This window comes from Lynx canadensis, chromosome D1, assembly GCF_007474595.2.
Source record: "Lynx canadensis isolate LIC74 chromosome D1, mLynCan4.pri.v2, whole genome shotgun sequence".
Classification (NCBI taxonomy): Eukaryota; Metazoa; Chordata; class Mammalia; order Carnivora; family Felidae; genus Lynx; species Lynx canadensis.
The window spans coordinates 39,846,740-39,872,816 of NC_044312.2; the positions used below are offsets into that span (position 1 = coordinate 39,846,740).

At 42.0% G+C, this 26,077-nt stretch overlaps 1 protein-coding gene and 1 non-coding gene across 3 annotated transcripts; both read right to left on the reverse strand.

Annotated features, from left to right (window-relative positions):
• Positions 1-1,596: 1,596 nt before the first annotated feature.
• MED17 (mediator complex subunit 17) lies at positions 1,597-25,507 on the reverse strand. Of its 2 annotated transcripts, none has more exons than XM_030332981.1 (12): positions 25,159-25,507; positions 21,830-21,996; positions 19,268-19,487; positions 17,256-17,392; positions 16,849-16,933; positions 16,338-16,490; positions 15,006-15,136; positions 14,146-14,330; positions 10,038-10,175; positions 5,283-5,400; positions 3,368-3,527; positions 1,597-2,162 (listed from the first exon to the last, which is right to left on the reverse strand). In XM_030332981.1, exons 1-12 carry the CDS (start codon positions 25,406-25,408, stop codon positions 1,951-1,953), a joined length of 1,956 nt encoding a protein of 651 aa, XP_030188841.1. In that variant the 5' UTR covers positions 25,409-25,507; the 3' UTR covers positions 1,597-1,950. The 2 variants fall into 2 exon arrangements, with proteins under 2 accessions (XP_030188841.1, XP_030188842.1); XM_030332982.1 differs by lacking the exon at positions 25,159-25,507 and adding an exon at positions 24,766-25,120.
• LOC115526640 lies at positions 20,460-20,595 on the reverse strand. The gene has a single exon (XR_003972688.1). It is a non-coding gene; the product is annotated as a small nucleolar RNA SNORA46 (small nucleolar RNA).
• Positions 25,508-26,077: the final 570 nt, after the last annotated feature.

Sequence of the window (26,077 nt, forward strand, 5' to 3'; positions counted from 1 at the left end):
CCACTCGGTGTGGTCGTTGCACTGGCTCCTGACCAGATAATCCTACACAACAAAGCGTTCGTTTTTTCTAGTTGATAGCCATTTTATGTCTAATAAGAGGGGGGCTTTTATTCTGGATCTCTTTAAACTGTAACTCTAATAACTCATTTTTATTATATTTACCAAATTATCAACTTGCAGTGGATGGAAATTAAACAAAAAACAAGAAAACCCCCACCAAAACGAAGTCTCCTGGCAAAAGTCCTTTGAGTATGAGCCTTCAAAATTACAGAAGACTCCACATGTGAGTCGATCTGTATGGATTAGCTTAGGATGATTAGCTAAGGCAACTTTTGTGGGCCACCATGAAGAGATTTATTTTTTATAAAGCTTTATAATTGTAGAGTCATAGCAGTTTCCTAGAATTTCCATGGATAGAAAGATGCAGCATCTCGATCAGGAGGGGAAAACAAGCAAACACACACAGAGATGTTATGGTACTTTGTGGCTTACAAGTTCCATTTTTCTTTTAAAAGAAAAAAGGAGAAATATAAACCTTATGAAGTGATTTTAGTCATAGCTTATTAAAAGGGTATCTTTAAAAAATTGAAAGCCTTTCTCATAAGGAATACACTCCCTATGTATTATTTATAATTGTTCCAAAAGACCCATATAAACCTAAGTCTCTTATTAAGGGAAGTAACTCAGGTGCATTTTAGGATTGGGGCACTATTTCCAGAAAGTTCAAATATGTTATTTGTAAAATGTAATCAATCCACAGATCCATTCATATTTTTCCCTGGAGAAAGAGCGCTTTATGGAGTGAGACAGGACAATACTTTCACTGAAAGAAGGAATCCAGAGCTGTTGGGTGGAGGCTGGAGAATTGCAGGGGCAGGCGGGGCAGGGTGTGAGCACTTGCCGTCTCAAGGGACAGAGGTCATTCAAGTGGCGGAAGAGACAAAAAAGGGACCTGAGAAAACCCTAAAAATATACGCTGCCCTCTGTGCCTTCGGCTGAGCACTTTCTAGGATGCTCTCAGAGGACCCAGGCATACATAAAGGCAATTGGAGGAAGAGGAAGTCGATTTGCCAAGACAAGCGTAGCTTTAATAGCTCTGCTACGGAAGGGGGAGAGGATCTTCCTGCCAGCGTGTAGATCCTTCCACTTCAGGGGAAGAAGTCTTCTTTCACTGTGAGCACGCTCTGTACGAAAGCTGGGTCGTAAGAGCGTTTGTATATTCTTAAGCAATCTTTTTAACAAATAGGAGAATGAGATGAGTTGATACAAGACAAGCAATCTTTTTAACGAATAGGAGAATGAGATGAGTTGATAAAAGACATAATTCATTTGGGGGTGCCTAGGTGGCTCAGTCGGTTAAGCAACCAACTGACTCTTGGTTTTGGCTCAGGTTATGATCTCTCAGTTTGTGACCTCAAGCCCAGGGACAGGTTCCACGATGACAGTACAGAGCCTGCTTGGGATTCTCTCTCTCCTCTCTCTGCCCCTCCTCTGCTCTCTTCTCTCTCAATAAATAAACTTTAAAATCATCAGTGCTCTTTAAAAAAAAAAAAAAAAAGACCATTCATTTAGGTTGTTAAGAGTTCAACGAGTATCTGGAATTTTTAACCATATGCTTTATTTGATGTCAACATCAAAGGAATATTTTAAAAAGTTAATTCAAACCCATAAATTAGTAACATTTCAAGTTAACTGCATAAAAAAAGTTGTTTTGCATCTCCCTATACTATATACCCTATAACTGTACATAAGCTTCTGCATTTCAAAGCACTCGTCACTTATAAAGTGAAAGGTTTCAAAATGCTAGGTAAACATCTGCTAATTATTTTTTTAAAACAATACTCCTTTGGAAAATTTCTCTTCCTTGTGCTTAATGGTTCATCTTCTCAAGTCTGTTTCTGGAAACTTCTCTGCCAAAAAACAATCCAGAGACCGTGCTGGAAACAAGGATCATAGCAGGCAAGGGCTGAGCGCAGACATAAGCAGCTCCATTTTATAGACAAAGTTTCGACCTTCCATCTTATTCCACTGAACTTCTCTGAACGGACCACGAAGATGATTCCATTTGCTATCCTGTAAAACATCACTCTTCGGAAGGTCTTTACACTGGTTCCGGGGAAACTGAACCATGATCTTGCTGCCACTTTCAGGGCCATTGCGAACTGCGGAGCAAAACCAAAATATCAGTATGGTCAATTTCCAAACTAGAAAACAAGGAAGCGTCCCACAACTTCATTCTACCACGAATACAAAAACCTCTTCTGCATATGCATTTAAAAGCTCTTGTTTAAAAGCGCTGGTCCGTTTTCATATGCAAAAAACCAAACAAACCTTGCTGATTTATATATACTAGGCTGGTATAAATATTCACGAACTACTGTTTGTATCATAAAAATGTGGCAAGATGAATTCTGGCTTGGGAAAGTCATATGTCCTGTATATTTTCAGAAAACCAATTTATTTTTTTTCTAAAACACTTGATACACATCTAATATAGAAGGAAACTCAAACGTTCAGAATAAGGACTGGGAGGGAGAAGGCAAGATTATTCTGAATTACGAACTTCAGGTTTTAATGAGGCTTCATTACTCAGTGAAGAAGAAATGGGTATTTTGAAACTCTTATCAATAAAGATCGAGCAAATGACCAAGCCTACAGATTCAGACCATGGTTCTGGGGGAAAAATTTCTAATTGCTCACTCTTTCAAATATTTAGAACAGGTATTAGTAAAGACCACACTAGGGTCGCCTGGGTGGCTCAGTCAGGTAAGTGTCCGACTTCGGCTCAAGTCATGATCTCGCAGTTTGTGAGTTTGAGTCCCACGTCAGGCTCTGTGCTGACAGCCCAGAGCCTGGACCCTGCTTCAGATTCTGTATCTCCCTCTCTCTGCCCCTCCCCTGCTTGTGCTCTGTCTCTCTCTGCCTCTCAAAAATAAACGGTAAAAAAAAAAAAAGAAAGAAAGAAAGAAGGAAAGAAAAGACTACACTAAAGCCGCAAGTACTCCAAAAACACCTCTCTTCTCTGTTCCATCCCGTCATGTCCTTAGGATCCGATATTACTCTTGCCAATTTGCAGTACATTTTCAAAAAGCATTTATCCATCAAAGGTTTTGAACTTTAGGAGTAACGATGCTGATGGCAGTTTTCAGATCTCTTAGGAAAATGTGTCATCAAGCAAAACATTTTTAAGACCACTAGAAGAGAATAATTTGTTGCTCTGAATAATAGCTATGATCAGATAAAAGCTCAGCATAACTGCTATATGAACTCACTGCAGAGATAAATGACTCCCAAGTATGTCTATTACAGGTAAATGTTAAGACCAAACTCCCAAAGGCCTCTTCACATTCCAAGCAGCAGCCAGTACCTGAGATAGCATAGTCACCACTCGGGGAGGCCACCGTTATGGCAGAGGCATTGCCAATGCTCTCTATGGGTCCAAGGCCCACGTGATTACTGAAGCTTAGCACTTGCCAGCCCATAACCTTGGCGAGCTGCTGAACTGCATGCACCTGATGCTGTGACATCTGTGAACGAAAAAGGAAACTTTATGTGTAATTGCCATGGATATTTACTTTGCGGTAGCTTGACATCACGACTGTGAACTTTTTGTTGGGGTGTCCCCTGCTGAGCACAGACAGGAATCCTATCTTCTGTGTGAGGAACCCTCCTCTGTGATTACCGGGGGGAGGATCCCACCTTCCACCGCAGAGGCTAAAATAGCCTGATGCTCGCCTTCCCTGCCCGATGGCAGCTTGAGCACAGACACGTGACCTAAACTTGGCCAACCGAAGACTCCCACCTGGATCACCGAATGTGGCGCAGTACCAAAGGCAGCGGGGTGTGCTGAGTATCTTCCAGTTACCCCTGCAAATCCACTCTCCACCCAGAGAGGATGACCCATATGGTTACATCATTTGGCTTCAGGGTGGGTTCAGATAACGGGAGCAACCAAGGTAATGGGAGCCAGAGGATGGCGAAAGAGAGAGGAAAGCAAGGTCGGTACCCTTCCCCGTGAGCTTGTATCCGGTGATGAAAGGCGACTAGTGTTTTTCCAAGGTGGCCTGTTCCACATGACTCTCCCCCTTTAGGGCACCTACAAGCCCTCCCCTTATCCCTCTGGCTTAGGACTGGTGACCACTCAGCACCCCCTGGCCTGGTTACCTGGTTGGTACTAGCACCAGGTTACCACACTTTCCCTGGTGGTTCTCCTACACCCACACTTTTGTAAATCCTTAGAAAAATTACTGAGTGCCACCTATTTTCTACTAAAATCCTGACTAATGCACAGGGGCAAGTTAGAGCGCACTCTGCCACTAGCGATGAAGGCAGTGGGAGTGTCAGGATGGCAACTGACAGCAGCCGCTGTCCTGGCTGTGCTTCTCACCGGGCAGCTTCCTTTGATCTCCACCACCTGCCAGCCTTGTTCTCTAGACTTTCCATTGGTTCTCGGAGCTACCCAACAGCCTCCCAATATAGTTCTGTGTGCGTGCGTGTGTGTGTGTGACACGAAAGTCAGTTTAAGTGTAATCAACCAAGAACTGCCGTATCTCACAAAAGCATTTTATTTACTTGGCACCAAAGAAAGAAGTCAGTATAGAAGATTATTGCTTCTAGGATGGAGAGCATGTTTTTTTCAGCTTTATGTGAAATATAAATGTGTATATTGTGAAAAGCGTATTAGCTTCCCTAAACCTACCCTTTCTCCCACAAGTCAATTTTTCACTGGATCATAACTCCATGAAGAACACAGGAGAAATACTATTCTTAACTTTACAGAAGAGGAAAGGAAGGTCCAGAAATTTGTCTGGCGTCACAAAGCAAATTTGTGGTGTACCTGGGACTAGAACCCAGCACTTTCCATGCTGCTCCTTAACACGGAAGAACTATATCTGAGGGCTTAAGTAAAATATCCCACTTCTTATCATGGAGGGTCACTAGAGTTTTGTATCTGATCTCTCCTCTGGTTTTCTGGGGTAATTCTCCACTTTTGTGTGGACCCAAAGGGGCTGTAAACCCAGGCAAACGTGAGAAATCCGAAGTTTACAGTCTCCGAGCTGCTCCTTCATCTTAACCACAAACTAACTGGAAATACATCTAGGACAATTTATCAAAGTTTCACAATTAGTCATTAAGTTGTAAAATGTGCACTAGAAATTAAGCAAGATGGCGGACAAAAATAGCTTTCTTTTTATAATATACCTTAACTCTTCCTTACTCATTTTGTTCTTTAAGCAGTAACAAGGGCAAGAGGCCCCAGACTTGCGGTCTATAACTCTTACCTGTGACAGGAGGAAGTCCTGTAGCTCCTGCTCCTGGTGAGACAGTGTGATCACTCTTCCATCCCTGTGTACAACTCGGATCTGCTCAACTCCGATATTCAACTGCAGCTGAATGGACCTTTATAGACACATATACTAAAAATCAGAAATGTTCAAAATTACCTCATACGATGCCACAGACATTAAACCTTAACACCAAAGAAACCGAAAATAACAATTTTGATAACCTACACCAACACCCATGGGAGAGAGGGGTTGTCTTAGGTTCAAGGTAACCGTCAGACTCCCACCAGATGCCCCTAGGTCACCCATGCGTGCAGAAGGATGCAGGAGAGGAAGCCCAGCTCTCCAGCCGGCCAACACCCAATGTCACTCTGCTCTGACAATCTGCACACCTTTGCTGCACTGAGATGAGATCTACACTGGGCATGTGGGGGACCTGCCCCGACTTAGAAGCCTCATTCCGTAGAAGAGCCACATGTCCTCATGACAACTCCATAGACATGGTCTCCACAGTCCCCCCCCAGGAGATACTGCCCAGTTTGAGAAGTCACTCCATCTGGGAAAAGCCAAAGGCACCTCCATCAGGTGTTTATAATTCCTTCCAGTCCAGATCCACTTTACCAGTTTGGGATCATTTTTGCCAAAAGCAATGTTGCCTAGTAACACAGGTGGCATCTTTTCTTAGCAGGTTACTAGGGGACTATAGCTAAAGAGTTAACCGAAGATCAAATTCTCATACGGAAAGGGAAAAGCTCTTATTAACTCCACACCCTCTCCTGAAATAATCGGCAAACAAGTCAAAATATATACTCTATTAACTTGGCTTAGGTCAAATAAAGAAACTCATAAAACAACATGCAGATAACGACCCTCTTCCAAACCAATTTACAAATTTTTAGCACTAGCATACAACATCTACGAGAAATATGAAATTCTCCAAATCAAACCATCTAGATGAACCGAAGGATAAAATAGCATTATTATCTCCTCACATTTGAAAATACCTCTTTTTTTAGACTTGACTTTACAGTGACCACTTAGGAATAAAACATTGTGTCAGTTATCTATGTAAAATTGTAATTTTGACGTATTAAAAGTTTACATGTTTCTTTCAAAGAAAAACACAAAATTCAGAAGGCTTAAAAGGAAAAACTTACAAACTTAACCAAATGGTAAAAAGCCTGAGTACTGGGGTACCCGCCTGAGTGGCTCAGTCAGTTAAGTGTCTGATTATTGATTTTGGCTCGACTCACAGTTTGTGAGTTTGAGCCCTGTGTCGGGATCCACGCTGTCAGTGCAGGGCCTGCTTGGGATTCTCTCCTCCTCTTTCTGATCCTTCTCCACTTGTGCATGCTCTCTCTCTCTCAAAATAAATAAACTTAAAAAAAATTATGATTACTATTGGTAGAAGCATAGTTGTGGCAACCGCTTTGAAAAGCAATTCGGTAACATTAACACAAAGTTTAAACGTCCTTATCTTCTGACCCAGCAATTACACCTGGAGGGCTTTATCCTACAGATATACTTGCCTACGGATGTACTTGCACGTGTACAAGTTACTGGCTGGCATCTAACTAAAATGTTCATCAGGGGGCACCTGGGTGGCTCAGTCAGTTGAGCGTCAGACTTCGGCTCAAGTCATGATCTTGTGGCTCTGAGTTTGAGTTCCACACCAGGCTCACTGCTGTCAGTACAGAGCCCACTTAGGATCCTCTATCCCCCTCTCTCTGCCCTTTCCCCACCTGCGCTCTCTCAAAAATAAATAAATATTTAAAGATACAATAAAATGTTCATCAACAGAAGGCTGATTAAAAGTCATGGTACATACAATGAACACAATGAAGCTGTAAAAAGAATGAAGTAAATCTGTACGTAGTGGTAAGGAATGCTTATTCACCAATATAACATAATGCAATTCACCAATATTCATCAATATAATATTTAAAAAAACATGCAAATTGGGAATGACTGCTGATAGGTATAGGGTTTCTTTTTGAGGTAATGGAAAATGTTCTAGAATTAGTGATGATACACAACATAAATAATATACTAAAATCCACTGAACTGTACACTCTAAAATAGTAAATTTTTTATGTGAATTATATGTCTCAGTATTTTAAAAGCACACAATATTGTAGGAAAAAAGTAGGATATATATGCTTGTAAATGCACAGACTTTCCTAGAAGGATGTGTAGAAACTTTTTAGATGCTTCTGGGAAGTCCTAAGAGAATTACTTTCAACTTTAAATAACCTAAGTTGACCCCAGCTATAAAAGATGAGGAAAAGGGCATTCTACTACTTCCTTTCCCTCCTGATGCTGTCAAGGATACATGATCAACAATCCTTCTTCTCAGAAGTTTAGAACTTTTACCCCGGGCCCTGAAACCATAATCTCACATTTGTTCGGTCTTGTAAACGTAAATAACTCGATGCTGACAATTTTTTTCTTTTCCACTCCTTTGTACTCTTTCTCGTAATGTTTTATGGTGGAAAATTTTAAGCAAAAGTACATAGTAGATTTTGCATATATAGTAATATATACAAAAGTAATGCAATGAAATACAAGGAAAGCCAATGGCCCCATCACCTAGCCGTAACAGTTAAAATGCATGCCAAACTTGTTTTACCTTATTCAACGGCTACTCTCCCACCACACTCCAAGTCACCTCAATTATTTCCTTATTTCTCTATAGTATAGGGGAAGAAAACCATGATCCACCTTCACCCCACCATCTTTTCCTGGAAGTTGCAAGACTGATTTCCACTGTGTATTCCTTTATCTTCTATATCCGATCTTTTACATCATGCTCCCTAGCGATTTTTCATTTTTGAAAAATAGTGAATTAAAGTCTCTATATTAAAAAAATAACAATTGGGGCGCCTGGGTGGCTCAGTTGGTTGAGCGTCCAACTTCGGCTCAGGTCATGATCTCGCGGTCCGTGAGTTTGAGCCCCACATCGGGCTCTGTGTTGATGGCTGAGAGCCTGGGGCCTGCTTCGGATTCTGTGTCTCCCTCTCTCTCTGACCCCCCCCCCGCTCATGTTCTGTCTCTCTCTCTCTCTCTGTCAAAAATAAATAAAACATTAAAAAAATTTTTTTTTTAAATAACAATTTAAGGGGCGCCTGGGTGGCTCAGTCGGTTAAGCATCCGACTTCAGCTCAGGTAATGATCTCACAGTTCGTGGGTTCGAGCCCCACAATGGGCTCTGTGCTGACAGCTCATAGCCGGGAGCCTGTTTTGGATTCTGTGTCTCCCTCTCTCTCTGTCCCTCCCCTGCTCACGCTCTTTGTCTCAAAAATAAACAAACATTAAATAAATAAATAAATGAACAAACAACAATTTAAGGGTATTATACTCTCCTACTCCTGAGGGTGGTGATTTTGTTTTCAGTGTGTTTTGCTCAACGGAGAGAGCCCAGTGGCTAGTTAGGTCTGCCTGAAATAAAGCAACTAAAACTTGAAAAAGAAAAGGTACTCACCGACATTGATAAATGTTTGCTAATGGCTCTCTCAGACTGACCTGGGGAAGGGGACTTAACTATATCCTGTCAGTTGTTAATTTTAGTTTTTAATATTTTATTTGAGAGAGAGTCCAAGCAGGAGAGGGGCAGAGGGAGGGGGGGGGACAGAGAGAGAGAGAGAGAGAGAGAGAGAGAGAGAATGAGAATACCCAGCAGCCTCCACACCCAGTGCAGAGCCTGACATGGGGCTCGATCCCATAACCCTGGAATCATGACTTGGACTGAAATCAAGAGTTAGTCGCTTAACTGACTGAACCACCCAGGAACCCCAGTTGTTAAATTTCAAAAGAGGCTCAAACGGAGGCCAAAATGCCTTCCGTGGCTACAAGCTTAATTTTATTAACTTGGTTTATTCTCCCCAGCTTTATTGAAATATAATTGACACACATCGTTGATTGGTTTAAGGTGTATGTAGAACATGATGATGTAATAAGTGTATATATTTTATGAAATGATCATCGTAGTATGTTAACACCCATCACCTCATAAGATGCCCATTTTTGTTCCTGTGATAAGACCTTTCAAGATCTACTCTTAGCTACTTTCAAATATACAACACAGTATTATTAACTATAGTCACCATGGTGTACATTAGATCCCAGAACTTTTACAAATGGAAGTTTGTACCTTTTGCCCACCCCGCCTCCCAACCTCTGGCAACCACCAATTTGTCCCGTGTTATCTTAGCCCGTGATTTGTGAATGTAAGTGAAGGAGAGTGCTTCTCTGTGAATGGTCGGGACAAAAGTCATTTCACCCCCTTTACAGACACAGCTCTCAGCCCCATTTTAAGAGCATAATCATGAACTAGATTGGACACAGGTTTAATCCTCTAATCTCCCCCGCCAGGAGAGCTACAAAACTTAGGCTGTTTTAGGCACAATATGGAGAGTATAGGCTCTAATACAAACGGCCCTGCTCACCTCAAATACCCCAGACTCGCCACCGCCTCGAGCAAGAACTGAAGCGGACCAGAGTGTAAGGCGTGGCCGCTCAATGATGAGGTTCATTTTTTGCCACAACTCAAATATGTGACATTTACCTTACGGAGACTATTTCAAACATTCTTACTTCTCATTTGCACAAAACCTCTACAGTTGATAGAATTTACTGGAATGTTATGGCACCGCAGCAAATAAAACCCCAAATCTCGATATAATCATTCAACAAACATCAATATATAAAAAGCAACTTAACGTTTGAAACGAACAACTTATTTTTGACACTTACTTGCATATCTGTTCATAACCTTGTGATGTGATTAAAACCTTCACACTAGATTCATAAACATCATTAATATTCGACCAGTGAGCCTGTATCTGAGGGTCCTCGATGCGACTTGCCAAGCTGTCAATGGTTGCAGCAGCTCTTTTAAAGAAAAGAAGGTGAAAATTTTAAAAAGCTACCATTTTAAATAGTAAGATTATAAATCACTTTATTAATGTTATGGCTATTTGAAAACAGGAGGACTACGTTTCAAAAATACTACATTTGAAAAGCAAAGACCTTTCTTAAAAAAAGGTTTATTTCCTTTGAACTCCAATTTGTTTTCTCTCAGGAAAACTCATCAGAACAGAGGAAGAAGGGTACTTTTAAGGTATATGCCTCAGGTCTGAAGAGAAAAGAAATCATTCATGGATGTTAATAATTTGGTCCCTGGTAACAAATGGCACACCCACAGTGGAGGCCCATTTACTATCACGGAACTACAATCATTTTCCTGAGAAGCCAGGGAGCCGTTCTGCACAATGAAAACCTTACACTCCAAGAAAGATAAACATGTACACGAGAAATACGATTTAACTCCTCATTACGTACCACAGATCATAGTAAGTGCTTTCATGAACTGTATCGTTTCATCTCACTAACAACCCTGTCAAGTAGACACTATGATTATCTCTATTTTTCAGTCTAGCCACACTCAGTAATTTGCCTAAGGTGACACAGCCATAAGCCGAGGTATATAACCGGTAGTCTAACATACTAATCAAACAGCTACTACTCAGAACCAAAGCATAATTCATGACACTTAATGAGACTACTGGAGGTCTCCGGTTTCTAGTTATCTGATTCCCCAGTACTTGATTGGGAGGAAATGCAAACTGCCATTGAGGACAAGAGGCCATTTACATAAATGGGTTTGGGGTTTGCTCTTTTACTGCTTCTGCTCTAGTACTGGTTTCTTTCAACCTCTTCAACTTTCTCTTCCTTTTCTGGGATTTGTTTCCTTGACAGAATTTCTTCAAAAATTCCTACAGCAGACAGATATGTATGTGAGCACTGATCTTAGCATTATGCCCCAATAAACTGGAAATAAAAAGTATCTAGTGACTGAGAATTGGTAAAAGAAATCATGGAGTGTTTACATAATGGGATATTGCACAGCTATTAAAATATCTCTGAAAGGCATTTAATGAAAGATAAAAACATTTATAATATTAAGTGAAAGCAGGATATAAAATTTTGTGATTCCGGATTTTCCTTTTTTTTTTTAATTTGAGAGAGAGCACGAGGGGGGAGAGAGAGAGAATCTTAAGCAGCACAGAGGTAGGTCCCACAATCCCCAGCACATGACCTGAGCCAAAATCAAGAGTCAGACACTCAACTGACTGAACCACCCAGGCGCCCCGATTCCAGATTTAAAAAAAAAGATACACATACCCTAGCACACATATATATCAAAATACATGAGCACGTTAATAACAGGTCTTGCTTGTGTATGGTATTTATACAGATGGGGTTGATACGTTGGAAAATTATTTTATAACTGGGGAACGCAGGAATATTTTTAAAGCTTTGCTGCCTCCAACACTATAACAATACTCTGAAAATGTATGAGGATTCCAAAAATAGCTACCTTCATTCCCCTGACTTTAGGTTAAAGGTTTTTATAACTGAAACGTACAAATGAAAGTGGCAACAGTAACCTACCCTATTTTATCGTTTATAAGGAACTTCTGCATATATTATTTCATTTGACCCGAAGACCAGACTCCTATATCCCTAACTGGCAGAGAAATAGGTGGAGGGCCATAGATATGAAAACCAAAGTTAGTGGAGCGCCTGGGTGGCTCAGTCAGTTAAGCGTCTGACTCTTGATTTTGGCTCAGGTCATGAACTAGCGGTTTGTGGGATTGAGCTCCACGTCTGGCTCTGCACTAACAGAGCGAAACCTGCTTGGGATTCTCTCCCTCCCATTCTCTCTGCCCCCCGACCCCCGACTCATGCACATGCTGTCTCTAAAAATAAATAAATAAACTTAAACTAAAAAAACAAAAAACGCCCCAAAGTTAGTTAGCAAGTAACTGAGCCCTGTTTTTGTTGTTGTTTTAATGTTTACTTACTTTTGAGAGAGAGAACACGAGCAGGGGAGGGGCAGAGAGAAGGGGACACAGAATCTGAAGGAGGCTCCAGGCTCTGAGCTGTCAGCACAGAGCCCAATGTGGGGCTCTAACCCACAAACCGCACAGAGCCCCACACAGGGTTCGAACCCAGGAACCGTGAGATCATGACCTGAGCTGAAGTCGGATGCTCAAACAACTGAGCCACCCAAGCGCCTCCTGAGCCCTGGTTTAAGCACATTTTTTTACCCCAGATTTCTTATTCCTTTTACTGCACCATGCTGTCTTCTCAGAACATGTCCTGCTAATTCATTTTACTATAAGCTTCAGGCTTAGGTTTCCATTTAAAGACTACAAACGTATGTGCCATTAAAACCATGACTTGCAGAAGAGCCTGGGCGGCTCTGCCGGTTAAACATCCAACTTTGGCTCGGGTCATAATCTCACAGTTCTCGGGTGCAAGTTCTGTGCTGACAGCTCAGAGCCTGGAGCCTGCTTCGGATTCTGTGTCTCACTCTCTGCCCCTCCCCCACTCACGCGGTCTCTTTCTCTCAAAAATAAATAAAACATTAAAAAAAAATTTAAAAAGAAAACCATGCCTTGTATTAGCATGAAAAAAATCAAAATCAAAATAAACACTCATCCACAGCACAGTGTGCCCACACCTGAGAGTCTGGAATATTATCAAGGCACCATTCTAAATGAAGTAAAAAACAGCTCTCTTCACCAAGGAACAATACTAAAATACAACAGCACCTTCAACATGTTTCTTTTTTAAAGTTTATTTATTTGTTTTGAGAGATTGAGAAAGAGAGTGAGGGGGAGAGAGGAGAGAAATCCCATGTAGGACTCAATCTCATGACCTTGCTTCCAGATCATGACCTAAGCTGAAATCAAGAGTCAGATGCTTGGGGCACTTAGGTGCCTCAGTTGGTTAACCATCCAACTCTTGGTTTTGGCTCAGGTCATGATCTCGCTGTTTGTGAGTTTGAGACCCGCATCGGGCTCTGCACTGGCACAAGGGGCCTGCCTGGGATTCTCTGCCTCCCTCTCTCTCTGCCCCTCCCCCACTTGCACAGTCTCTGTCTCTCTCAAAATAAACTGAGCCACTCAGGCGCACAAACCTTTAGCATGTGAAGAAGGCACATTTAAGTACAAGTTCTTTTGTAAACATAAAAGTTTGGATTGCAAGTAACTTGTTCTGCTAGTGTTCCCCAAGAGAAGCAAACACTTCTAACAAATACTAACTTGATAAACGAGCGTGTCTTACAATTCAACAGTACGTGACACCCAGTGTGACATGATCACAACTGAGCCAATGGTTCCTGAAATTCGCTTTGATAGGAGTAGAGTGCTTTGGATGACAAGCATGTTTCCAGAACGAATTACGCTCACAGACCAAGGTTTTCCTGTCGTGTGCATGGAAGCAAGAAAATGAGCTCCAGAGCTCCACAGAGCTGGGTATGAACCCTGATTTTGCTACTCTTTAGAGGTCTCACTTGGAGCAAGTTGTACAACTTCTCTAAGTTGGAACCTTCTCATCACTGAAAATAACTAATACCACCTGATGCCAGAGAACAAAAGCTAGAGAAGTCAACATATGGGAAAGCACCTTCCCAAGTCCTAAAACGTGAGACAGCCCAAAAAAATAGGGAAAGCTTCAAAAAAAAAAAAAAAAGATTAGAATCAGTTCAGTTCAGGAACAAGTATCTCCTGGATGGGTCACTGAAGAAGGTGTGGGGTTCAGGGCATACTCCTAGTCAGGTACCTTCCGAAACTGCAGCCAGCGTCAGAAGCCATCTTGTAAGTTACATGGGCCCTGAAGCTAAGTCTTCCCCACACCTGACAGGACCATCCGTGTCAACTCTTATCCCACACCCCGCTTCCCTCCCTGGCACAAAAGGTTACAGCATGCCAAAAATAATGCATAGGAGGTAAGTAATAAAGGAAAAATGACTGAAGCTTTGAAGAAAAACCATTACTTTGTTCATCTTTACCTGCTCCTCAGAAAGATATGCTTTGCTTGTTTAATTATTTTTTCCAGAAGCCCTTCACTGGATTGTAATGAATTAATCTCGTTTTTATCAAAAGCCTGAGGACCCGAAAGTCTCATTCTCTTGTGACCAAAAGGTGCGCTTGCTGGATGAGGCATCGTGATGGAACTCAAGGTCTGTTTATGAAACTGTAACAAGAATAGCCATTTTCAATTAATTTTCATACCGAAGCATAACTGACATAGAACGTGTTAGTTTAAGGCAGACAACATCATGACCTGCTGTTAGTATATACTGTAAAATGATTCAAAAGAATCCTAGTTAACATCTGTCATCGTAAACAATTGCAAATTTAAAAAACTTTTTTTTTTTCTTTAAAGCAACTAATACTTACATATTTAAGGCAGGGGAGGCTGGAATACATACTTCTATTAAGTTTCTCAGGGGATTCTTTTGAAATTAGCCTAAACTGTGAGCCAGCACTCTGCAAACACAGTTCTAGTTAACCTGTATGAGAGTATGTCCTGAAATAACTATCCTGTTCACAGGCTCTGGCATGACACTTTCCCCATCACTCAATCAGAATCACTTTTCCCTCTGCACCCTGCACTCTGCACACTTTCCTGGTGCGTCTGTATCAAGCTTGAGGTTTATTTCTACCACTAGAAGCTAAGCTTGTGAACACAGACTGAGAATTCCGATTATCGGCGTATTCCCCCAACACAGAGCAAGGATCCTTCACATCACAGACGGTGAAAGCCATCACTAGGGGAATAACGAGGACTCAACAGAGAGGAGCCTGTGCACATTCACCGCACTGGGTATGCTTACCAAAACGCAAGAAGAGACATTTATTCCATTACCTCTCTAATTAGTAGATGCAAATTATGCTCTAAGACATAAAGATGGTCCTCCGGACTTTGCTTCTCAGTAGCACATTTTTGGGATTTCTTATCATTTGAGGAATGGCACAAAGAAATCAGTAACTGCAAGCCTATTTATAAAAAGAAATAGGACAGATGCAAATAACCGAAGATATAGAAAAGCACAACTGTCTTCATAAAGTATAATCACAGCCCTTTCTCAAAAGAGCATCCTAAACTTAGAGATCAGGCTTCACGATTACCATTTTCACACCAAAATGACTATTCAGGATTATAAATAAACCATCACGTATTTTAACAATTCAAGTTCTATTGACCTACAATGTGGCTGTTGACTTTGAGCTGTGGATAAAGAGAGTTCAAGAGAAACTGTATGTGAATTAGTTTCTTCTTGCCTTTAAATTAAAAACAAAAAACACAACACCATTTTTGAAAAAACAAAAAACACTTAGTTCGGGCGCCTGGAGGACTCAGTCAGTTAAGCGTCCAACTTCGGCTCAGGTCATGATCTCACGGTTCATGACTTCAAGCCCCACATCAGACTCTCTGCAGTCAGCACAGAGCCTGCTTCCAATCCTCTGATTCTGCTTCCCCCTCTCTCTGCCCCTACTCCATGCTCACTCTCTCTTCTCAAAAATTAATATTAAAAAAAAAAAACAACAAAAAACCTTGGAAAAACAACAACAAAAAACCCCACCAAGTGGGTATCTGGTCTTGCTGATTAGAAAAAAGACAAATACTCTTCCTTGCTGTCATGAAAGCATGGAGGGAATTTTTCACTTGTAAAACCCATTCCTTTGACAAGACTCAAGAAGCTACATCTCACAATTTTAAAAACAAACAAAAATCACTGACACGGCTAACAACAAATTGATCTCCAAGGCAATTCCAACTGCTCTTGAATAATAATATAATTAAAATCCCAATTTCCACAAATTTAGGAATATTATGGGCATTTAATAACCACTGTCTGACTGACATCTTATTTAGCTAGTAGGACAGGATCCCTGGGAAACAGTCCACGAACGGTGTCAGCAGACACCTCAAAGCAACTGTTGCTGAATAACAGCCTTGCTAGTACACGTTTTTCGCGTATGTGGTTTAAAATCCAGGAGTGACACTACTTAGGACACAGACTAGAATTGGAGACGTGCTGTGTCTTGCGCGCTTTATGAGCCACCACTATGGACAGCACGCTACCGCTTTGCTTACTGTTCCCTCAACGCAGCCACATACGTAACTAGCCCCTCTGCCCTGTTCCCCAAACCACAAAGTCCTATTTATAAACTCAAAAGGGTTGGCTGCTCTTACTTGGAAAGGGCTGAGAGATAATCTGGTTTTTCACCACAATGTGAGGGATCTGTGACTTAATTTGAACAGCTTCCCGAGAGAGCTGCGCAAAAATTTCTTTACACAAGAGAACGTTCTGTGCTGCTTCTAATTTCGTCTGCCAGTGTGGGGAACCTGAAAGACAGGGGACATATGCATATATCAATTATCTGACCGGATTATGCATTAATTCGCTTAAGTGGGGACTTGAATGCATACAACAAAAGTTCAGAAAACACTGTATTACAGCATATCTTTCCCAAAACTGAAAAATTTTCCTTTCGTTTACATAGAAAACTGGTAAAGAAGTTCGATCTTAAAAAAAAAGATTGCACAGCTATTCACCAACAGTTAATTAACGGATTATAAATAATAAATTTCCAATTGTCCTTACTCCAGAGTACCGACTTTTCCTATCTACGTTTATCACCAGTTTATTTGGGAACGTAAGCTCAGACAGGACCAGAAGTTAGAGGACAGAACATAACTGCACCTGGTTTGGATTTGGGCAAAGGTCGTTTGAAGAGGTTGACTGTGCCAAGGTCACCTATGTCTGGAGCCTGTTTTTGAATTGAAACCTATGGGACAATAAAAACATGAAAAAATGTTAGCAAATTAACTTCTGAGTGAAGAAATTACTAAAACATACTTTAACAAGGGGCATCTGGGTGGTTCAGTCAGTTGAGTGTCTGACTTCGGCTCATGTCTGACTTCGGCTCAGGGCATGACCTCACAGTTTGCGGGTCTGAGTCCCCCATCGGGCTCTGCGCTGACAGCGTAGACAGAGCCTGCTTGGGATTCTCCGTCTCCCTCTCTCTCTGCCCCTGCCCTGCTTGTGTGGTCTCCCTCCCTCAAGAATAAACATTCAAAAAAAAAAAAAAAAAATACTTCGGCAAATACCTTGATATATGCAGACCCCTCTAAATCACTAGGAATTTGTACATCGAGGGGACAGTAATCTTCAGGTATCTTCTTATCCAGATCAATATCTGTATTCTTTATTACTTCGAATGTACCGTGATGGGGAAAGAGAGATCCTAATGGGGTATTTATTAAAAACAAGAAAATAGAAACAAGTTAACACATAAATTTAACATACCTTAAGTATATAATATTTCACAGGTGTGCCGTTTTAAAGGAGCACATGCACCCCAATGTTTATAACAATAGCCCAAGTATGGAAAGAGCCCAAATGTCCATCGATGGATGAATGGATAAGGAAGATGTGGTGTATATAAATATATATATATATGTACATATATATATATATTTATACACATCCACAACGGAGTATTACTCAGCAATCAAAAAGAATGAAATCTTGCCATCTGCAGTTACGTGGACGGAACTAGAGAATATTATGCTAAGCGAAATTAGCCAGTCAGAGAAAGACAAATATCTTGACTTCATATGACTTTTTAAGATACAGAACAGATGAACGTAAGGAAAGGGAAGCAAAAACAATATAAAAACAAGGAGAGGGACAAAACATAAGAGACTCTTAAATACAGAGAATAAAATGAGGTTTGCTGGAGGGTTGTGGGTTGGGGGATGGGCATTTTAAATGGGTAAGAAATTAAAGAAGACGCCTGTTGGAATGAGCACTGGGTATTATACATAGGGGATGACTCACTGGAATCTACTCCTGAAATCATTATTCCGCCATATGCTAACTTGGATGTAAATGAAATAATTAAGTAATTAATTTTTAAAAATATGTAAAAAAAACAGAAAAAAGTCTTGGTCATCTTGAAATAGGATTTTACCTTCAGAATTCCCCAGTTTACATCAAATGCTGAGACACTTAGGTTCTCCGGTACTGACTTAAACCACCTCACCTTGCCTGCTTTTAATGGTAGGACAACGATGGCTCCCTCCGGCAAATAAGTCTTTTTAAACTATCACTCTCCTGTTATCATGGTGATCACAGCCAGGGCTCCTTGCTTTGTCCCTTGGCACACAAAGCTTTTACTCCACTGAGCTGGGAGTCTTGTAAACCTTTACTGTGTTGCTCCTCTGAATACACCTTAGTGGCTTACAAGACAGCAGCATGATTACCTCCGGAAACGTATTATAGGTCAACAATAAAAAGTCTGTACAAACAGATGTGAATTCAAGATCATCAAATTTTGGTATATGCCAACAAAATATATTCCTGCAACCTTGGTAGAATGGGGCAAAAGGCAAAGTGTTTTCACCACTATCTCCCTTAACCCAGGATGTGACAACAGCTTAGATGACTTAATGGAGAAAAAAAGAGTTAAGGTGGAATGGAAACATTTCTTTTTCCTTTTATGCTCAGTTGATTTTTTTTTTTAACTTTTTAAGCTTATTTTTATTTATTTTTTGAGAGAGCATGTGCAAGCATGGGGGAGGGGCAGAGAGAGAGAGAGAGAGAGAGAGAGAGAGAGAGAGAGAGAGAGAATCCCAAGCAGGCTCTGCACCGTCAGCACAGAGTCTGACGTGGAGCTCGAACTCCCAAACCATGACATGATGACCTGAGCCAAAGTCAAGAGTCAGATGCTTAACCGACTGAGCCACCCAGGTGCCCCTTTTGCTTAATTTTTAAGGGTTACAAAGGAGCCCCTGATCGAGTCCAGTCCTAGCTCCTTTATCTCTGACGAAAATGTCAATTATGGTTCCGGGTGTGTTAGCACATAAGCTTTCTGTTAAATGCATCTAAAGATTTTCAAACTGAATCCCTCCGTCCCTCTATATATATATTCACTTATAAGGCTATATGAGTAATTTTAGCTTATCAGGCTTATGTGTACAGAAATTAAAATTTCAAAATGTAACCTGTAACTGAGAAGCCATACATTATAGCCATACACATAAACATCACAGTCAACCCCGTATAGTTTTGTGACAAGCTACAGCTTAAAAGGACCGTTTCTAACAATGATCTATACCTGCGCTTCTGTAGCTCAGATCTCCAAGAATTTTATCTCCAACTTTTCTGAGTTTCCAGTGTTGCCGTAATCTCAAAAGCTCAGAGTTGAAGTCTCTTTGCAGCTTATTTTCTTGGTTTTCAGTGACTGATTTGGTCAATCTTTCTGCCCCCTTCAACAGGATCTGTGCTGCTCCAGCCAGCGACTTCTTTTTAGATATCAACTGCAGTGTCTGAGGGTTCTAGCAAAAACAATCCAACCATACAGTTCTGTATTTGTAAATGATTTCAACATTTCTCAATAATAAAATACCTACTCAGGAGAAAATTAAGAAAGAAAAGCACTGTTTTTTGAAAAACAACAACCTTAACTATTTCTCCCGTCAACTCAAATGAACTTATGTTAAACCACAAACACCACACTGGACTACAAATCAGAACTCATGTGAACTCTGCCCAGTCTAGATGGGGTTCCCCTCTCGTGTCATACAAATGCCCACCCCCGGCCCCGTGTATACCCTTCTCTGTAATCCCTGCTTCAAAGTCACCCACGATGGCGAGACCCACTATGTCCATGGACGCTAGAACAATGCTCAGCACCTACTACTTGATTTCTGGAATAAATGAATGACCCCAATGAGTACAGCTATATAATTACACGATGGCAAGCTACCAATGTGCCTTTGGAATAAAGACTGAAGCCACACAGCATTAAAATTAATGCACTTCACTGAAGGCTGATTTCCGGAAAACTGATGAGACAGCATAATCTATGTATTATATGTACATACCTAAATACCCATTAATCACCACCGATTTGTGTACTCTAGTAACCGGATACACTTCCAAATAAGCCAAATTTAACAAAAGAAAGTCTTCTGGCTGTATGAATCAAAATCACCAAGTTTCATAAAATGTCACAATAATCACTTGTCAATTTTTAAAACGTAATACGTTTTTAATTTTCTTTTTTTTTTTAATTTTTTTTTTCAACGTTTATTTATTTTTGGGACAGAGAGAGACAGAGCATGAACGGGGGAGGGGCAGAGAGAGAGGGAGACACAGAATCGGAAACAGGCTCCAGGCTCTGAGCCATCAGCCCAGAGCCTGACGCGGGGCTCGAACTCACGGACCGCGAGATCGTGACCTGGCCGAAGTTGGACGCTTAACCGACTGCGCCACCCAGGCGCCCCCGTTTTTAATTTTCTGAATAGTTATGTTCCTTAACTCTACATAGCAACAGCAGAATGGCAGGTCAGCTGTGCAAGAGAAAGAGCCAGGAATTCTTTTGCACTACAGCGTAACCAAGAACGGGGAAAATTCCCATCCACAGGTTTAAAGAATAGTGCTGGTCACAATAATCTTTGGACCGTGTCAGGGAAGTGAATTCTAAATTCTTGGAGAGATCAAGAAATTCCTGGAGACCCCTCTCTGGGAAGAGCACAGGTAAAGGCCGTGGGCTAGGAATAAGGAGCCAGAGTTGTGGTCTTGGCTCTCTAACCACGGGCTGTGCTGCCTCGGAATGTGTCACGCATCCCTCTGGGCCTCGGGGTTCTCTCTGTACAACGAAGGAACCAGACTGAATGATCTCTAAGAAGTCTTCCAGCATGGCGTTTCTAGATTCCGAAACTATTACCACGTGAGTAATTACATTCAATGCACTTTACGTACAAATGGGTAAGAACAACCATTCCTTCCTCTTCTCGCCATTAACCTGGTCGTGGACCTAATGCTGCTCTTCCTTGAGAACCTCCCAAGTGGCCTCCTTCATTTCAGACTTTCCATTCACTATTGCATCCTTCTGTTGCCTCCCTTTCATCCTCTCGTGCTCAAAAATTAAACACGCTCTTCCTCAAACTGCAACAATCTCACCTAGCTTTCATAATTTGGCCTTTTTAAACCAGTCCCTAGAAACAGGTTGAGGGGAAAAGTGAGACTTTGAAAAAACTCACTTGCTGAAGGACCCAGGACTAATGACGGCAGAGGTGGGATTTGAACCCAGGTCTGTCTGACTCCACAGCCATTTCACTATCACATTTTTGTGTAATACACTACAGACCAATGATCCAGGCTGTAAGAATTTGTTAAGATCTGGGAAACTTTCTTTTTTTTTTTTTTTTTAATTTTTTTTTCAACGTTTTTTATTTATTTTTGGGACAGAGAGAGACAGAGCATGAACGGGGGAAGGGCAGAGAGAGAGGGAGACACAGAATCGGAAACAGGCTCCAGGCTCCGAGCCATCAGCCCAGAGCCCGACGCGGGGCTCGAACTCACGGACCGCGAGATCGTGACCTGGCTGATGTCGGACGCTTAACCGACTGCGCCACCCAGGCGCCCCAGATCTGGGAAACTTTCAAGTGTTATATTATTAATGAAACTTAACTCCTCTAAGGGTCTCAGGACCATTAATAAAATGATAAATAAAGGAGATGGGGTTTCACACCTTTGTTTTGAACCAGTCTTCACAGCTTCATCTGGACTTAATTTTGCATGAAAGGCAAAGGGGACAGAAGGCACACAGCCTGAAAAGTGGTCCTGGGACTCAATAAAATGGTACCATTATTCAATTAAAGCCCACAAATACCTGTTTTGGAGGAAGTGCATCCTGAGAGACGGGATCAAGAGTCATAAATTTTTTATCTCTAACAATACTAAGGACATCATAGAGAACGCACATCTCTGTCAAGGCACTTCTCAAATTATTCCTCACTGAGTCCCAGGGCCAAAGAGAAGGTTGAAATTTTACCAACCCTAAAAAGAGAAAGAAAAAAAGAAACGCACAGGTATGAGTTACACTGACTACAAGGCAGAAATCTCACTGAGATGTTGTAAGTACTAAAAGAACAGTGACTTTCATTTCAAATCGCTTCCTGTTTTATCCCATTCCACGTACCCTTTCATGACTCTTTGTGTTAATATTTAAGCTCGCATTCCTACAATGGCAAAACAAACATGATATCTAATTTCCACAGCTTAAATCTAACATTCCAACATTACAGGTAAGCATTTCAGTATTTTTTTTCAATATATGCAAGACTTTTATTTTTTTTATTTTATTTTTTTTTTAAATGTTTATTTATTTTTGAGAGAGACAGAGACAGAATGTGAGTGGGTTAGGGGCAGAGAGAGAGGGAGACACAGAAGTAGAAGCAGGCTCCAGGCTCTGGGCTGTCAGCACAGAGCCCGACGCGGGGCTCGAACTCACGAGCTGTGAGATCATGACCTGAGCGAAGTCAGACGCTCAACCGACTGAGCCACCCAGGCGCCCCGAATGCAAGACTTTTAAATAACCCTTTTCTTCCAGCTTTTAAAACGAGTAACCGAAAGGGTGCCTGGGTGGCTCAGTCGGTTAAATGTCCAATCTCGGGTCAGGTCATGATCTCACGGTTCGTAGGTTTGAGCCCTGTGTCAGGCTCTATGCTGACAGCTCAGAGCCTGGAGCCTGCTTCAGATTCTGTGTCTCCCTCTCTCTGCCCCTCCCCTACTCACACTCTGTGTCTCTCTCTCAAAAAGAAACATTAAAAAAAAAAAACAAACAAAACTTGAATAACGAGAGAATTTCCAAAATACATTAAAGTACAAAAATAAAAGTGACCTACAGGGGCACCTGGGTGGCTCAGTCAGATAAATGACTTGACTCTTGATTTTGCCTCAGGCCAAGATTTGGCTCAGGTAGGCTTGGGTAACATTCCTGAGTTCAACCCCACTTTGGGCTCTCTGCTGACAGGGAGGAGCCTGCTTGGGATTCTCTCCCTCGGCCCTTCTCCCCGCACTGCCACGCACATGCGGGCTCTCTCTCTCTCTCTCCCTCAAAATAAACCTTAAAAAAAATTTTTTTTTAAATGATCTATAAGGGCAGCATTCCGATATTAAAAACTGTTAACATGCCTTCCAACCTCTTAAATCACTTCATTAAATTCCACCAAATACATGCTCATTATATAGAGTTCAAATAGAGTTATAGAGTAAAAAAGTAAAAGTTTTCCTTTGTTCCCCACCCCTAGTTCTGTCCCATCCCGAGAAGTAATCAATATTAACAGTTGAGGTGTACCCATCCAACTGTTTTTCGATGCATTTATATACATTTACTTCCATGTTTCTATTACTTGTTTTTTTTTTTCCTCACTTAATATGTCCTACAGCTACTTCCATGTCAGTACATAGATCTATTTCATTCTTTTAACGCTATTTGACATTCTGGAGCATAGCTGTACAGTAAGTTTAACCATTCCTATTTAACAGACATGTACGTTGCTTTCCATAATGTCAGTAATGGTAAACATGCTGAACACACATCTGTGTAGGTGGACAACTTTTTCTGTAGGTTAAATTCCTAGCCATGATTTAGTAGGTCAAAGGAGATACACATTTAACATTTTTGACATACTGAACTGCTAAACCTTCCAAAAAGGCTTTACCAATTCACATTTCCAACACTGGATACTATGTTGCTAATGCACCAGAATAGTGTTTTAATTTGCCTCTCCCTAATTGTGAGATCTGAAGTCTTTCCCTGTGAGCTGTTTATGCCTTTGGGCTATTTTTCCAGTGCGTTGTCTCCCCCACCCCCACCCCCAGTTGGAAGGGAATCTTTGAATAGCAGGGATATTGACTACTATGTGTCCTGTATGTTGCAAATGCTTTTCCCAGTCATTTATTTTCTTACTTTGTTCATGGCACCTTTTTCCGTTATTATTTTATATTTTTATGTAATTAATCTGTCCCTTTGTCTTTATATTTTCTGTATTTCCTATCTTAAGAAGGTCTCTTCTACTCCCAAAGTTTTATAATTATAGTTTCCTTCCAATTTTTACTTTATTCTCTTCATTTGTATTTCAATCCTTGTGGAACTAATCTGAGTGTGAAGTAGGAGGCAGTATTTGCTTTTTACTCCCAAATGGACCCCCAGTTATCCTAACACCACTGATTTGAAATGCCATCTTTAAATTCCCATTTACACAGGGTCTGTTGCACATACCTAAATCATTGTGACTATTTTTTATCCCTGACAATAATGAAAATCCAAAACCCATTCACACTTTTTCTATAATTCTCTCCTAACCAGTCTCCCTCCTTCCAGTTTCATTTTCCCTGTAATCCTTTCGCTACATAGGATCCAGAATAATCTTTTTTTTCTTAATTTTTAAAAAATGTTCATTTGTTTTTGAGAGAGAGAGGGAGGCAGAGCACGAGCAGGGGAGGGCAGAGAGAGAGGGAGACACAGAATCCCAAGCAGGCTCCAGGCTTTGAGCTGTCAACACAGAGATCCACGCAGGGCTCGAACTCAGGGAGCTGTGAGATCATGACCTGAGCCCAAGTTGGACGCTTAACCCAATGAGCCACCCAGGTACCCCAAAATAATCTTTTTTTAAACAGAATCATCAGTCTACTTAAAATCCTTCAAAAGCTTTCAGCTGGCTTTCTAATAAAAGTCACATGCTTATCTTGGCCTACTGGCTGTACACGATTTGGTCCCAGCCTACCTCTTAGACTTTATCTTATATTCCAGTCAATACAGACCTCTCTCTCTTTTCAGTAGGTGTAATTAGCATCATCCACATTGCAAAGTAACTCGACTAGACGTGGCAGAGCCGCGATATGAACCGCAGGCTTCTTCACCAAGTATGCCCTATAACAGACTTAAACGCTTCATCAGTGACAGTGCCTCAAATGCTCCAATTCAAGAAAACATGCAGAAGGATAAGGAGTATTAGCAGGCAGGCAGCGCCCTAAATCGTCAGGCTGTGAAAAGACCACAGTGAGCACGATCACTCTTCCGCACTGAAGTTACTTGCAAAGTTCGCCCACGCACCGCATCTCGTCTAGCACGGGAGACGCAGGGTGGCATTACCTGGGAGGGTACCGGGGTCCCCAGACCGGCCCGCGGACTGGAGTAGCACACACGGGACTTACCTTCCTCGTCGTCCTGGTCTGCGCTGGACCCGGCGCCAGCCCAGTCCTGCGCGTCCCCCTCGGCCCCCGCCGCCTCCTCCTCCTCGGAGCCCGAACCCTGGCTGAAGTCGATCCGCTGGGCCAGGCGCGCCAGGTTCTGCGACATGGACAGCGGCTGCAGGTACGTTTCAGTGCCATCCAGGCCCACCTCCTGGACCTGCTTCTCGCAGGCCGACTCGATGCTGATCCGCACAGCGCGCACCCCAGACATGCTGGCGGCGTCGGGAGGACTGCCGCGCGAGCCAAAACCCGAGGTGGGAAGGAGAGGCGCCTCCGAGGAAAGCCCGCAAGCCGGGAACCGCAGTGCTTCTGCGGACCTCCGGAAACCAAACGCCGCGCTGGGGCGGGAAACAAAGCCGAGGGCTTGGCGGCTTTCCCAGAATGCACTGCAGTTCCCCGCCCCCGCTCGGAGTCTCCCGGAACCCGACTGGCAGGCGCTGGCTCTCCACGCTTCCGGGGGGAGCGCTTCCGGTGAATCCCAGGGCAGCGCCGGGAAAAACTTCCTCGTCTGTAAGGAGGCGTGGTCGGCAGAGGGCGGTGGGGAGGGATCTTAGAGCCGAGGGCGCGGTCGGGCTGGTCCGTGGTGTTCGTCTGCGTTTTAAAAGTTACTTGCATGAAGCGATGGAAGGCGGAAAGCTGGAGAAGGCCGAAAAGAAGTCGGGAAAAGGAAATGAATGGGTCCCTGGGTCTTAGCAATGAGCGTCCTTCTGAGAATGTGAGATTTGAGGGCTTACACCTCAAGAAACATGTCTGAAGAGTGATAAAACGAAGATGTAATTTGAGGAAAACAATACATCGTGCTTATTATCTGTTTTCCCATTAGTGGTAAACTCCTGGAGAGGGACTATCTCCAGCAAGCTTAATAATAGACACTGGCATG

Bases quoted from the DNA above. Each gene is read 5' to 3' on its own strand.
- MED17 (XM_030332981.1), bottom strand. From the start codon at position 25,408: ATGTCTGGGGTGCGCGCTGTGCGGATCAGCATCGAGTCGGCCTGCGAG. The intron at 17,393-19,267 runs GTATAGATCATT...ATACCCCATTAG, and splicing joins TCTGAGCTACAGAAGCGCAG to GATCTCTCTTTCCCCATCAC. The intron at 10,176-14,145 runs GTAAAGATGAAC...TTTCTTTAAAAG, and splicing joins CATATCTTTCTGAGGAGCAG to AGCTGCTGCAACCATTGACA.